The sequence below is a fragment of the Aspergillus homomorphus genome (genome assembly GCF_003184865.1).
Source record: "Aspergillus homomorphus CBS 101889 unplaced genomic scaffold BO97scaffold_4, whole genome shotgun sequence".
NCBI classification, from domain to species: Eukaryota; Fungi; Ascomycota; class Eurotiomycetes; order Eurotiales; family Aspergillaceae; genus Aspergillus; species Aspergillus homomorphus.
This window is the reverse complement of record NW_020291890.1, coordinates 1,194,011-1,207,838: the sequence shown is the minus strand read 5'-3', so window position 1 is coordinate 1,207,838 and position 13,828 is coordinate 1,194,011. Positions and strand designations below refer to the sequence as shown.

Sequence of the window (13,828 nt, the reverse complement as noted above, 5' to 3'; positions counted from 1 at the left end):
TTTCTGGCGGCAGCAAAGCACCCAAGACTGGGCGGTGGGAAACGCCTTTGCTCCACAGCGCCTGTCCCCAGCAGAACGATTGGATTACTCTATCCAAAGCCCCGGCACAGTCTCCGTCTAAAATGTCACGTAGTATGACCCGCGGTTCTTCTATTGGTCTTCTGCTTGGTATAACAGTGGCGCCAGTATCTTCAGGTTCAGAATTATTGACGCCCGATAGATATTACCACTTGTTTATGTACCATAAGGCACAGGCACCCGTCCAACCATCTGTTGGGGCGCCTGCCGTGATTATTGATCGGAGCATGCAACATTGATGATGATCGTGAGACGATCATCAGTACTATCGGCATTAATCCCTGCTCAAATCACGCACCGCTTTCCTCGTACATACTCCGATATAGTTTTGGCTTGGTCCTTCGACTCAGGGTGTCTGCAACTCCATTACTCTATTATTCATGATGTTTGTCTCGATCAATCGAGACCAAGGGGTTTCGAAGGCACATGACATGGAAACATGAAAAAGCGTGCAATGCATGTCAATCGAATGCATGGAGTTTGGATACGGCCCATCGAATTGGAATCGCACTTCGACCGGTGGTCTTCCGCAATGTCGATCCCAAGCCAGTGGTAACTATACACAACAGAGGATTTGTTAGTGCTGGACAATCAGACACTGTGATCACGCGTGCCCGAAGCTGGCTGCTTTAAAAATAGATACATGCTGGAAAGATATGTCTAAGACAATTGAGCTGTCAAGAATGCGAATACGGGTTGCTTTCCTGCCAGGCCACCAATTTCCCAAGACTGGATTGCATTAGTACGGAAGGCGGAGCATAAGGCAATCAATCACAATGACATATCAAGTGGAGCAGCAGAAGGTTTATCTCTCCAAGTCTCCATGGGTTCAATTAGTTCGGCAGCGAATCGTGGTGAATGAAGCATGCTTCTGAGGGGTGTGTAATCCACTTCCGCGATTGGCGGAAACCTGCAAAGCCACTGACTGAGCTACTGACACTAGCCTCCAAAGCTGCGCCACATGCTCGCTATCTGCCGAAACCCGTGCGCGCGGATGACGACGATTGTGCTCAGGTTGCAAAACATCTCAGAATAATACGCAAACCAAGTTCGGCTTACTCGAAGCGCAGTTGACGCCCTCGACACTTCGGAATTCTATCAGGAAGACTGAGAATCTGACATCATCTCCCTACCCGAAGATCTGTTTCGGGAGTTTGCCATTATGTCTCGTGCAGGAACTTGGCTGAAGATGCTCGGGGTGTAAGATGTTCTCCACGCGCATGATGCTTTAGTGTCTGGATGGCCTAAATGGCTTCTAACCGGTCAATAGCGGCGTTGTCTGCTGTGTTGGCGGCCCGGCTTTCGTGCAGTATATCCGTCCTACCGACGAGGAATTGTTCAAGCGTTACAACCCCGACCTTCAAAAACGGAGTCTGGAGGAAGGCGACCGTCGAGCACGCGATTTTGACGAATATGTTACCAAGTTGAAGGAGTGGTCCAAGTCCGACAAGCATAGTGCGTTGATCCATTCCACATACTCGTTCTCATTGATAACACTCTCCCCCTACGGCTCTAACACTTCACTGTCTTCTAGTTTGGATTGCCGCCCAAGAACAACAGGAACAGAGACTCTTGGAAGCTCAGACACAGAACACACAGGCGAAGGAAGATGCTAGGACACAGAAGGAGGAGATGCGGAAGGAGCTGTTGGGTGGAAAATAAGGGGCCTATGAAGGAATACTTCTGGATTCAAGCACGCTGGCTGGCTTGTCTGGGGGAGAATTTTATTGTTGATTCTGCGGTTTGCAGATCGTGCTTGGTTGAAAGACGGGATATCTCGTTTTTTTTTTAAAGTTATCTTCCACAGTATCATGTATTTATACCCCATGCCGGAGGCTTGGGGAACTGAAAAGCAGTCTATCGGCAGATTGTGGGCAAAGGCATGTGAGGAGTTACATGGGTGATATTGTATTATATTTCGTTTCGTTAATGTGTGAATGACTCAATCGAAATCCACTCTACTTCTAATCATCCCGTTGAATGTTGAGCGGGTATCTCGGGTCAAACTTCAGAAGACCACCAGAGAGACACGTCAACGCTTGAGAGATATCCACTAATACCAATACTATCGAGAATTGCCACTATATCTCAGATTCGAAAGCTCGCTGTCATCAGGCCAGCCAGAAACTGCCTGACCATTGAGAATAATTTCTAGGACCTGGATCATGGATGAGTCAAAAACTGTCTATGTGCAAATTCCATGTAAACGTGCTTCGAGGTCAGATGTCGTTCAGACAGTCAATACAGACCCGCTTCTTATCGTGATAGCTGAGTGCATAGCTTGGCACGCAGAACCATGTTAAAAAGGACGTATCCCCGAAATGGTGCATGTGTAAATTTGTCTGCAGGATAAGTACGTGGGCTTTTGACTCGGATATATAAACATCTGGCGATGCAGAGGAATATATTGTGCTGTTGGAGGTAACTTATGTTGTGGCTTGTGCCATATCTTCACAGACTGTACCATGATTTACATTCCTGTTAAAAAATAATCGCAAAACGCTGATACGATGATGAAAGATCTCTACGGCCACATACTTAGGTAAGTGGCAGGGTCCATGGTCTATTCCGGATCCGGAGGGATCGCCACGTGAAGAAGCGGACGGCAGGCGAAACGCTGCATAGCCACTAGACTCAAAGGTGGTGCTTCCAGCCTCCTCCCGTTCCTTGAGCAACACTTGACCTGGTATGGCAATTGGTGTGCTTCTGATGCCCAATGGACCAGTTTGGCGGGAATTTGCCGATTTCGTGGTTGAATGAAGGACTGAACAGACAAATTTTCATGGTCACAGCCAGTCAGTGCCATGTCATGTAAGTACGGTAGATCTATCACAGCAGCTGTGTTGGATTATTATTGTTTGGATAGGTGGTCGGCTAGTATACTGGTCGCATATGCATGTAGTCTCTCGCAAACCCCTCGAGAGAAACACCATTCTACTGTAATACCCGCACGCACTATTACGACGACCTCTTTGTTCCATGGGCGCTGGGTCTGAGTCCATTCTAGCATAAAAATAGCTGCCTGCGAGCCGGCCTATCTTTTCTAACCACACTTGGTCACGTGTTGCGCCCGCCCCCCGACCGACCGAAACGCCTGTAGTCTCCAGACCTCCAGACAGCGGGCGGCGATTCATCACACCTTGTCAGCTTCCCTCCAACAACACTTCCCACCTTCTCCACCTCTACATCAATCACTCTGCTATCTAACCACTTTGAAGCAACACATTTGATCTTTGATTCTCATTTTACGACTGCACGATCGCCTGTTAGACCTGTCGCTGCGACTTTCGACCTCCCCCCTACGGAAGGAACAAACAACAGAGTTCGTCAACCCCAACACAGCTATCTGGTGATCCACCAGGCCCTACGTCTTGTCCATTACACAAATCGAGTGCATTGCGCATTGCAGCCATGTCTGAACAACCTTACGACCCTTATATTCCGTCTGGTTCCAACGGACCCAGCACTACTGCTGCGCAAAATGGCGACCCCCGGACAAGGGAAATCGACAAGGTGAGTTATCGAGAAACGCCCCCCTTTCATGCGATATGCTGGCGGAGGGTGTCCGAGGAGGGTCTGCATGATGCTCTGCATCGCGGAGCTTCTTCCAAATCATACAACGCTGGGTTTCCTGCCCTGACTTGGGCATACTGGCAGCCCTGGCCAGTCACTGCAAGTCGTCGGATGAGTTGTTTGACTGACGTGCTTGTCCCCTTCACAGAAAATCCAGGAAACTGTCGACACGATGCGTTCGAACATCTTCAAGGTCTCGGAGCGCGGCGAACGTCTGGACTCGCTCCAGGACAAGACCGATAATCTGGCTGTATCAGCCCAGGGCTTCCGCCGTGGCGCCAATCGCGTGAGGAAACAGATGTGGTGGAAGGACATGAAGATGCGCGTATGCTTGATTATCTGCGTCATTCTTTTGCTTGTAGTGATTATTGTGCCTACTGGTAAGATCTACATCTCCGTCGCTCCATCGCCCTTCCACCCGGCAATAGGTTCCGGATCGGATGCGCTAACCCCCGATTTCGTCTACAGTGGTCACCACCAGAAAATAAGTTACGAACGCAGCGACCGTCATGATTGTCTTGGGAATGGATGACGTTTTTCTTTTTCACTTGGTCCTGGTTTATCTGTGTTGTGCCCGTGAAGCTTTTGTTTCCAGCTACTAATACCTCTTGCGTTTTCCCGGGCGTCGAACCATCCTTGTTCTCACGAATGAAGTCTTCTCGCCTCGCTGCACCATTGACGCCATGGGCTGCTCTGGGGCGTCGAGGCTATGCCACATGAATCCATCGACTGTGAAGATGTAAATGATACTCTGGTGCTCGCTCATGTCCTAGTATATCAGTGCTCTTTGTGTTTCTCCTTTCGTTTTCCTGTGCTACCTTCGGCGGGGTATGCCTTATGTGTTGCTGCGTGTCCTTCGTTCTTTAGCCTCTCAATGAACCGCATGTATCCGAAATGTCAATGAAAGTAAAAATGTGTCACCAGGAACCTGAATCAGACGGGGACGTCGGCCCCTGTTCAACAGATTTCAACCGATCCCGAACCACACCACCCACACGTGATGCCGCAGTTACGGGAAAGAGCTTTGGCGGGGACGGAATGATGTGGACCATACAAGAAGAGGAAAGTATCCATAATGAAGGCCAGGTGGCCAGTGACCAGGCTAGGAGGAGGAGATGTTCGGTTAAGGAGGATCAGATAACGAGAGGGGAATCAGAGAGTCAGAGACATTGATGGAGTTGACACTTGAAAAAGGAAGTGCGCTGGGGCCGTGGCTCCAGCCTCCCAAGGCCAGAGTCGGCAATGATTCGCTGGGCAGAGGGTGATGGGTGGCTAGTAAGATCAGATAACGATTCCAAGAAGTTATGATTATATGATGGAAATTGATCAGGGACGTTGGACGACTCCATTTTCCAATTTTCATTACGTGTGGGGGTGGCCGGGACTCGAGGGCAAGCATTGCCAGCAGCAAAGTTGTGCTGGATCTGCTGGGAACTGCTGGGACTTTTTAATAGGAACTTTCCATGGGAACTGAATGGGGCTCTGCCGCATTCGTCGTTTGGCCTTGGATCAATCATTTCGCCTAATGTATGTAATGGTTAGTTATCAATGATGGGGTGTGTGGTGAGTCATGTTGGGGAAGAGGAGCTCCGAAAGTCGCAGTCGTAATCGCAGTCGCAGGCAGCGCAGGGCCAAGGGCAAGTTGTTCGGGCAGTTGTGCGGCGCCGCTTCCCTGCCCTTTTGCGCAATTTATTCCACTGGCTCGTTCGAATTTCCCTCATTCCGAGCTTGCCTCAACATTAGGATTCCTGCAATTGTAAAAAGTCTAGAATATAAGAGGGGGGGGGGGGGCCGCTGGAAGGAAGGGTCGCAACTTGTTGAAGTAACTTCTTGCAAGGGGGAGATCTATCATTCACCCTGGGAGTGGACACTCACTAAAACTACTTACCAACCTGCGTGAGTCAAGAGTGTAGGTTCCGGCCGGTTGCAGAAAATGGAAGACGCCCGCTCCGACAAGTAGCCGATCATCACCTTCCATCTGGACCATCAAACTCTTTGGAGCCTGCGGCAAATTCCCTGGCTTGCACCCGAATCTCCCTCCACACAACCAACCTTTTAACTTAATCTTCCTTGCTACGGCTACCCCCCTCCTCCTCCTTCTCCCTCCTCCTCAGAAACGATCTTTCCTCTCGAATCGACAGCTTCACACTCGGGTTCCTCCCCCTCTCCCCTCAGACCCTCTGTCCGAGTAGGCGCAAAAGCTGCCGCATGTTGGCTGGCAAGATGTTCTCCCTTCGCACTGCCGTGCGGAGAGCTTCCCCCAGCAAGCCCCTCCGCGCGCTCTCCGCACCGCTCACCGTCTCCTGCGCCAGGATCGGCTCCCCCTCTGCCCGCCAGTCACTCAAGGCTTCCGCCGTTCCATTGCTGCAAGGCCGTCACTATTCTCGTGCTATCGATCCCCAGCTTTCCTCCACCCGCTCGACTGTCGTTCAGTTGTTGAGCAACATCGGCTCGAAGCGGGAGGTTCAGCAGTACCTCTCCCACTTCACCTCCGTCTCTCAGCAGCAGTTCGCCGTCATCAAGGTTGGCGGTGCTATTATCACTGAGCACCTTCAGACTCTCTCGTCCGCCCTCGCTTTCCTGAACCATGTTGGACTTTATCCCATTGTCGTTCATGGTGCTGGTCCCCAGCTCAATCGCATGCTTGAGGATGCCGGTGTGGAGCCCCAATTCGAAGATGGAATCCGGGTGACGGACGGAAAGACACTGGCCCTTGCCAGAAAATTGTTCCTGGAGGAGAACCTCAAGTTGATTGAGGAGCTGGAGCGTATGGGTGTCCGTGCCCGTCCTCTCAATGCTGGCGTCTTCACCGCCGACTACTTGGACAAAGAGAAGTACAACTTGGTCGGAAAGATCAATGGCGTCAACAAGAAGCCTATTGAGTCGGCCATTGAGGCTGGCTGCCTGCCCATCCTCACCTCCATGGCCGAGACCCCCGATGGCCAGGTCCTCAACGTCAATGCTGATGTGGCGGCTGGTGAATTGGCGCGTGCCCTTCAGCCCCTCAAGATCGTGTACTTGGCGGAGAAGGGTGGTTTGTTCAATGGTGACACTGGCGAGAAGATCTCCGTGATCAACCTTGACGAGGAGTATGACCACCTGATGACCCAATGGTGGGTGCGCCACGGTACTCGTCTCAAGATCAAGGAGATGAAGGACCTGCTGAGCGATCTTCCTCGCACTTCCAGCGTGGCCATCATCCACCCTGCCGACCTGCAGAAGGAACTTTTCACCGACTCTGGAGCCGGTACCTTGATCCGCAGAGGTAACAAGGTCCACACTACGACCTCCCTGTCCGAATTCGAAGATCTGGACAAGCTCAAGGATGTTCTCGTTCGTGATCGCGAGGGCTTGGACGCTCGGGCTACTGTTGACCGCTACGTTGAGGGTCTGAAGGAGCGCGAATTCAAGGCTTACTACGATGAGCCCATGAATGCGCTGGCCGTTGTTCTGCCTCCTCAGAAGGATGCCTCTTCTTCCCTGGCACACTTGGCTACCTTCACTATCACCAAGTCTGGCTGGCTCACCAACGTCGCCGACAACGTCTTCGCCGCCATCAAGAAGGAGTTCCCCAAGCTTGTTTGGACCGTGAAGGAGGACGACGAGAACCTGACTTGGTTCTTCGACAAGGCCGATGGCAGCCTGAGTCGTGAGGGAGAGGTTCTCTTCTGGTACGGTGTTGAGAGCGGTGAGGAGGTGAAGCAGCTTGTCCAAGAATTCAACGAGCACGGCCGCCAGATGTTCGGAGACATCAACCTCGAATCGCGGCTGCACCGTGCTGCCCAGGCCGCCACCAATATTGGTAAGGGCTTTGGTGCTAGCGGCGCTTCTGTTGAGCAGAGGCGTGCTTTCTCCTCTACGAGCAACGCTCTCCGTGCTGCTCGTTCGGGTCGTCCCACCTTTCCTGTGCAGGCTTTCAGGACTTATGCTACTACCAACCCCAACCCCCCTCTTGGAGAGAAGAACATGTCCAACACCCGTCCTTCCAAGGTTGCCCTGATCGGGGCCCGCGGTTACACTGGCCAGGCTCTGATCAACCTGATCAACGCCCACCCTCACTTGGATCTGCGCCATGTCTCTTCCCGTGAGCTGGCTGGCAAGCAGCTGCAGGGTTATGACAAGCGCGAGATCATCTACGAGAACCTCAGCCCCGATGATGTCAAGCGCATGTCTGCCAACGGCGATGTTGACTGCTGGGTTATGGCCCTTCCTAACGGTGTCTGCAAGCCCTTCGTCGATGCTGTGGATCAGGGTTCCGAGACCGGCAATGTGATCATTGATCTCAGTGCCGACTACCGCTTCGACGAGAAGTGGACTTATGGTCTTCCTGAGCTGGTCAGCCGCTCCAAGATTGCCCAGGCCACCCGTATCGCCAACCCTGGGTGCTATGCCACCGCAGCTCAGATTGGAATCGCTCCTCTCGTCCCTTACCTCGGCGGACAACCCACCGTCTTCGGCGTTTCCGGCTACTCTGGTGCTGGCACCAAACCCAGCCCTAAGAACGACGTCGAAAACCTCACGAACAACATCATCCCCTACAGCTTGACTGATCACATCCACGAGAAGGAAATCAGCTCACAGCTTGGAACCAGCATTGCCTTCATCCCTCACGTTGCTGTCTGGTTCCAGGGTATCCACGTACGTATTAGCTTTTACTTCTGCACTATGTTAACATATAACTAACATTGGCCTAGCAAACCATCAGCATCCCCTTGAAGGAGGAGCTGACCTCCCGCGATATCCGTAACATCTACCAGGAGCGCTACGCTGGTGAGAAGCTTGTCAAGATTGTTGGCGAGCCTCCTCTTGTGAAGAACATTGCCAAGCGCCACGGTGTTGAGGTTGGCGGCTTTGCCGTTCACTCCAGCGGCAAGCGTGTTGTCGTGTGTGCTACCATTGATAACCTGCTCAAGGGCGCTGCCACCCAATGTCTTCGTGAGTAAATCCTAGGTCAATTGTCAGCTCCATGAGAATAAGCACACTAATAAACTCGCTTACAGAGAACATGAACCTTGCTCTCGGCTACGGCGAATACCAGGGCATCCCTCTGGATTAGGTTTCCTGGAATTGATAATCTAAGCATCATGTAATATTCATCTAGTCGAAGGGTAGGTATATACTCCCTCGAATACAGGAAATCCGTGCTTCTCAATCCTGAGGAAGTATAGTCTCATGTTCCAAGTTTTGATCTTTCTTGCATCTGCATCTCTCATACCCCACGTGCATCTTCCGGTTGCTATGGGTTGGAGATAATAGTAGACGCTCTATCTCTTTCTTCAGTATCCATAGTCAACTTCTGGTTCTTGTTTTCCCCTCTATTGTCTTCTGTTTATGAATAGAACGATCCTGGCAATTACTCTAAATTGGTTTTGTTTCTCCCTTTTATAAGCACCGAAAAGCGCTTGCCTTGTATAATATGTTCGTGTCTTGCTGGTGCTAACGCTGTACAACAGGCCAGAGAAGAGTCAAGAGTCGATTTCGTATTTCGTACCTCACAGGGGTGGGTTCAACTGTACTCGTGGATGCTGGGCACTTTATCACCTTTTACTGCTATTTGAACTGTATCTTTGGACTGTATCCTTGATAGACAGAGACGAAAGAACATTGATTCAAAGTTCGAGAAGCGTAAGGTACTGATTTCCATATCCTCTCACTTGGAGATTTAGGCATGTCGCTGCGGAAGGAGTGACTTAACCCACACCTACCCTCGTCACTAACTCTCTTGTCCAAGCAAACCAGTGCAAATGACCTAGGGGTTTGTTCGAACAATCTAGGTATTCTCTGCTCTTCTGCTAAATTATTGTCGTGTACATCATTTTAGTTCTCGAACCCAGTCGTCGATAAACGACTGGTACCTCTTCCTGGCCGTCTCCACACCTCCCTCAAGTGTCCCCAGTCTACCGGACTTACCTTTCTTGATCAACTCAATCTCCGGGCGTTTGATCGAGTCCACGATACGAAAACTTGTCCGACCGAGCTCCACGTTGTACTACTATTTTAAGCAGCATAAGTAGCAGAGAACCTTCCACCCTGACCGTTCCTTCGCGTTGTTCGACCCCAATCGCACAGTAGGCGCGTTGGGGCCGACAGCAATTAGCTCTGGCTTTCGAAAATGTTCTATAGTCATGAAAGTAAGTCAATCATCAACTTCTCGCAACCGACTGCACTGCTGACGCGTTTCCCATCCAATAGTACTTACTTCTCCTGAGTATGGTGTCGCTACAATATGGTTCGCTTCAATTCGACGTGTCGACATTCTGCTCTGGGACCTATAAGATGGCTAACATGACCTCTCTATCAAGGCTAGTCGCAACTCTGGGCTCGAAGTCTGTCACCAGACGCCTAAACAGAAAGACTATACTGGATGTCGACGTCCCAAAGGCATGCGGCGCCATCATCGATCCGGGTGCGCCAATGGCGCTGAGGCTCCAGGGGAATTTACTGTGAGGCCAATTCTCCTGGCGGGCTAAACCGGTTCGTTTGTCACTCACAATAGACTTTTAAACCCAGATATGGAGTCTCGAGGGTGTACAGTCACCAATGTGGGTATACGCTCATGGATGTCCAAGCCATGCACGACAAAATGAGAACGATGCTGAGGGCTCTACCGGGAGGCGGCCTGGATCCATCTGCCGGAAAAGCTAGGTTCGTTTCTTGACCATTTACAGATGTGACGGAGAAAACTTCGAAGGCTCTGATCGCCGCTGGATTCAGGCTAAGACTCTGTATCTAGGCCCGAGCAGCTCATCTTGCCATACGATCCCTCTTTTCTCCCTGATAGTCTACCCGGTCTTATCATGGATCTCTCGAAATTCACTGCGTTGACTGAGGTTGATCGGAACGCTCCAACGTATTTTCCTTGGGCAAAAACCACCGATCTCAGCCAGTCAGTCATCTCGCAAGCTGCGAGTTTGCATTTGAGTCTGTCTTCCGATGATGGCTACGCCGTAGGCTTGGGGGGTTTCGCCTCGGACACTGATATGGCTGCGTATGGTACAAAAAGCCTCGCTTCTGAGAGCATCAGACCTCTTCCGCTTGACGATGAGGCAGGCGTGATTCTCCAGGCCGACTTTGAGTTCGACGAGGACGGAAACATTGTCGAGCTGGGAGGAACTCCTCAGGTTGAGGCAAGAGTACAGAATATTGCTCACAGTCACCACGGACAGGCGAATGAACTTGGGACTCATGCTGAAGATGATATAGTCATGGACGATCAGGTACCTTAATTGAAATGACTGTATATCAAGCAATACTAATCTCGCGGTGTTTCTCAGCTGAACATGATCGAGCACGGACCCGAAACAGGCGAAAGACATGAGCAAACCTCACGTACTGCTGGCCATTTGCCGTCCAGACCGACCCCCTTTCCCAACCTCTTAGAGGATGAGCAGGCCGTTCCGGAAGCAAATGAAGCGTCGATGGCTCAGAGACAAAGAGTGCCGAAGGTGATACTCGCGGATGATCAGATCGGGCTTAGAAACAGTGAGCTAGCTCATTTGAATCATAATTATGTGGATCTTATGGCAGTAGCCTCAAAACAAAAACGGAAGAACAAGATCCCCACACTTTCGAAAAAGAACGGTGCTTTCTGGGTATATGGTCAAGGGATTGGCTCTGTCGGAAACGGAATAGGCAAGTCTCACGTCACGCATCCATTACACGTCTTTTCAGGCGAGCAGCTTTACAATACTCTCACAGCTACTGCTGATAGTCTGAGTCCTAAACGGGTCCACGACTCGATAGAAGATGAGGAGCAGGAGCATATCGGAAGGCGCGTGCGGGCAAGGACCGATGACGAGCCAGCAGGTCAGATGGAATATCCCAATGATAATGCTCTTTGGAATGAGGTTCGTATCATCCTGTCTACTTGCCCTCAGGAAATTTGATCGCTGAACCGCCCAACACAGGATGTCGAGGTTGGCCGCCATGCAGCATCAGCACTTCAGGATGATAGTTCCTTCCAAATGCCTTGGAACGTTACAACTTCTATACACAGCTCTCGGCAGGGATCCACTACTCGTAACATTTTCCCTGGCATTGGGAGCGTTAGTGATTTCTCATCTCACGGCTTTTCTGACATGGGTCTCTTGAGAGCGCGAAGCCGCCTCACAAGCTCGAGTCCTCTTGCCGGGCGTGGTTTTCCATTCGACGTCGAAGCACTTGACAACTTACTTATCCCTGGTCACGAGCTGGACGATGCGAACATGTTTGAGGATTTCGATGTCTCTCAATACCTACACACGGAGATAGATGCAGATCATGATGGAGTCCCTCGTGACAACACAGTTGCGCCCGTTGTGGGCGAATCCGGGCATGCTTCTGCTAGCCTTCGAACCCATGGGGACGACTCGCAGAGGTCCACCCTGGACCAGGAAAGCTTGAACTTCCTCGACTTCCTCACCGCAAAGATCGAGGCGTGGCCTTATGCAACTGAGATCAATGGCCAGGGACAGGTGCGTCCATCTTCACTTGAGCATAGTGCTATTAAGAGGATGCACTTCTCAACGCTTCTGCCCCCCGCCAAGACATCCCGGATCGTGGCTACACAGGGCCTGATGCACATACTCGCTCTGGCCACCAAGAGCCTTCTCACGGTCAGTCAAGATGAGCCACAGTACATAGGAGGTGAGGAGTATGGCGAACTCTACCTGTACGGCGAGATCTATCTCAGTTTGCCCAACGAGTGAAGGTATCTATATCCATATGCGGACCCTTTTTCCTCAAATTCATTCATTCAACGGTACTGGTCAAGTCCTGTATCACTTGTTACATTCTTCAGAAACTCTCTTATCTTATGTCGCATGTGTTTCTATGTTTCAGCTTTATTTCCTTCTATACTAATTTCCTTCGTGGTAATTTTCCTTTCTCTGGTGTCGGGTTAATTTACATACAATACGGTATTTACTGCTCATACGGTGAAGTTGTTCGCGCGCGTTTATTCGTCATGTCCGGGGTCATTCATTATTTTCTCAACTGCTTACGACTATTTCGATTTCTAGCATTTAAGTCTTAGTTAATGAAATCCTTGTTGCTATCGTACTGCAGTCCTAGTATCTCGATCTCCCCATAAGGTGCAGTTGCTAATGACTCAAGGACGGCGTCAGTGTACGTTGATGGTCTTTGTTTGATAGATGGATCGTGGTTTGGTAGCGAATCGTAACCTTCGATCCAGAGGCCAGACTTGGGCAGGAAGTATAAACTGCAAAAGAAAGTCAATGCCCCGGGGAACTGCGCCACATGTAACAAGGACAGGGGTGTGTGAGGGAATGTGACAGCTGCCGGTAGCAGTTCATTGGCTTGGCATACATCGTACATATTGGACGCAGAAAGCAGAGATACTTCAGGTATGTCTGTCTAAAGTCGATCGTCTTTTGGTTGCATCTCCACTAACTTGGAAGTGTCTCGCAGATGACGAAAGTGATTCTGTTTTCTGGCATTGTCATTTGTCGTGTTTCAGGCATGGCCGACTAACCGGTCTATATCTGATGGCACGGTGGGCACTTGACACGCTTGATGATGCAGGCTTCTACTCTGCTATAGCCTAAACTGAACGATCTCAGCACTTCGCAGACTAGAGCAGCGGTTTGAAGTAGTGTTTCTATTTTCTTTTATCTCTACATGTTCCTAGAGAGTCCAAATGCTCAGAAGCCTCGCTCCCACGACACGGAAACACGCGTTGTTGGCGGTGGCTGTGTTGAACTCCATCTACTGTACAGTACGGTGCCCTTCTTCCTGCTATATCGTCTAGCGGGTAGTAGCCTTGTGAGCTGCATGATTCTTGATGCATCTCGGATTTATTGCCGTTGGATCAAAATACAGCGAGTGTATCGATCTATAAGCAAAGAAACCAGTAGCTTGTCTGTCTATTGATTCCAAAACCGTCGACGCGGTGGTGTGGTAAGTTGGAAATTGTAAAGGTGTTTTCTTCAGTTCCGGTACCCTTACCACAGTACCATTCCAAATGGTATTCGTTCTTACCCCTAGTTTGACCAGTATGGTTCAGATGGTACCAGTACGAAGTAGTCTAGCTTGTGCAGAAAGCTATTATTGCAGGGCTAAGTTATGGTTCCTCTTTTTACCTTATCAAGTATCTAACCCCGTGGCAAAGGCTTCAGAGATCTTACTGAGCTGGTAAGATGAGCTTGTTCAGTAACTCCGAGAGTTGCTGGCAGCGCAT

The 13,828-nt window shown here is 50.5% G+C and overlaps 4 protein-coding genes across 4 annotated transcripts; all 4 read left to right on the top strand.

The window, feature by feature from the left end:
• The first annotated feature begins 1,077 nt into the window (after positions 1 to 1,077).
• Positions 1,078 to 1,981, top strand: BO97DRAFT_403292 (uncharacterized protein). Its single transcript, XM_025694703.1, has 3 exons — positions 1,078 to 1,278; positions 1,349 to 1,533; positions 1,613 to 1,981. Exons 1-3 carry the CDS (start codon positions 1,241 to 1,243, stop codon positions 1,738 to 1,740), a joined length of 351 nt encoding a protein of 116 aa, XP_025555297.1. The 5' UTR covers positions 1,078 to 1,240; the 3' UTR covers positions 1,741 to 1,981.
• Positions 1,982 to 3,389: 1,408 nt separating this feature from the next.
• BO97DRAFT_184038 (SNAP receptor SNC2) lies at positions 3,390 to 4,250 on the top strand. Its single transcript, XM_025690411.1, has 3 exons — positions 3,390 to 3,591; positions 3,800 to 4,031; positions 4,120 to 4,250. The coding sequence occupies exons 1-3, from the start codon at positions 3,490 to 3,492 to the stop codon at positions 4,137 to 4,139; spliced, it is 354 nt and encodes a 117-aa protein (XP_025555296.1). The 5' UTR covers positions 3,390 to 3,489; the 3' UTR covers positions 4,140 to 4,250.
• Positions 4,251 to 5,514: 1,264 nt separating this feature from the next.
• argEF (bifunctional acetylglutamate kinase/N-acetyl-gamma-glutamyl-phosphate reductase) lies at positions 5,515 to 9,046 on the top strand. The gene is made up of 3 exons (XM_025690412.1): positions 5,515 to 8,289; positions 8,346 to 8,586; positions 8,652 to 9,046. Exons 1-3 carry the CDS (start codon positions 5,860 to 5,862, stop codon positions 8,705 to 8,707), a joined length of 2,727 nt encoding a protein of 908 aa, XP_025555295.1. The 5' UTR covers positions 5,515 to 5,859; the 3' UTR covers positions 8,708 to 9,046.
• A 717-nt stretch (positions 9,047 to 9,763) lies between these two features.
• Positions 9,764 to 12,338, top strand: BO97DRAFT_384187 (Rad21/Rec8 N terminal domain protein; the record flags this gene model as incomplete). Its single annotated transcript, XM_025693408.1, has 7 exons — positions 9,764 to 9,782; positions 9,844 to 9,880; positions 9,954 to 10,094; positions 10,162 to 10,296; positions 10,385 to 10,868; positions 10,926 to 11,498; positions 11,559 to 12,338. 7 exons carry the CDS (start codon positions 9,764 to 9,766, stop codon positions 12,336 to 12,338), a joined length of 2,169 nt encoding a protein of 722 aa, XP_025555294.1.
• Positions 12,339 to 13,828: the final 1,490 nt, after the last annotated feature.

Coding starts and splice junctions, on each gene's coding strand:
- BO97DRAFT_184038 (XM_025690411.1), top strand. CDS start 3,490: ATGTCTGAACAACCTTACGACCCTTATATTCCGTCTGGTTCCAACGGA. Junction 3,592..3,799: donor GGACAAGGGAAATCGACAAG/GTGAGTTATCGA, acceptor TCCCCTTCACAG/AAAATCCAGGAAACTGTCGA. Junction 4,032..4,119: donor AGTGATTATTGTGCCTACTG/GTAAGATCTACA, acceptor TTTCGTCTACAG/TGGTCACCACCAGAAAATAA.
- BO97DRAFT_403292 (XM_025694703.1), top strand. CDS start 1,241: ATGTCTCGTGCAGGAACTTGGCTGAAGATGCTCGGGGT. Junction 1,279..1,348: donor TGGCTGAAGATGCTCGGGGT/GTAAGATGTTCT, acceptor ACCGGTCAATAG/CGGCGTTGTCTGCTGTGTTG. Junction 1,534..1,612: donor GTCCAAGTCCGACAAGCATA/GTGCGTTGATCC, acceptor ACTGTCTTCTAG/TTTGGATTGCCGCCCAAGAA.
- argEF (XM_025690412.1), top strand. CDS start 5,860: ATGTTGGCTGGCAAGATGTTCTCCCTTCGCACTGCCGTGCGGAGAGCT. Junction 8,290..8,345: donor TCTGGTTCCAGGGTATCCAC/GTACGTATTAGC, acceptor ACATTGGCCTAG/CAAACCATCAGCATCCCCTT. Junction 8,587..8,651: donor CGCTGCCACCCAATGTCTTC/GTGAGTAAATCC, acceptor ACTCGCTTACAG/AGAACATGAACCTTGCTCTC.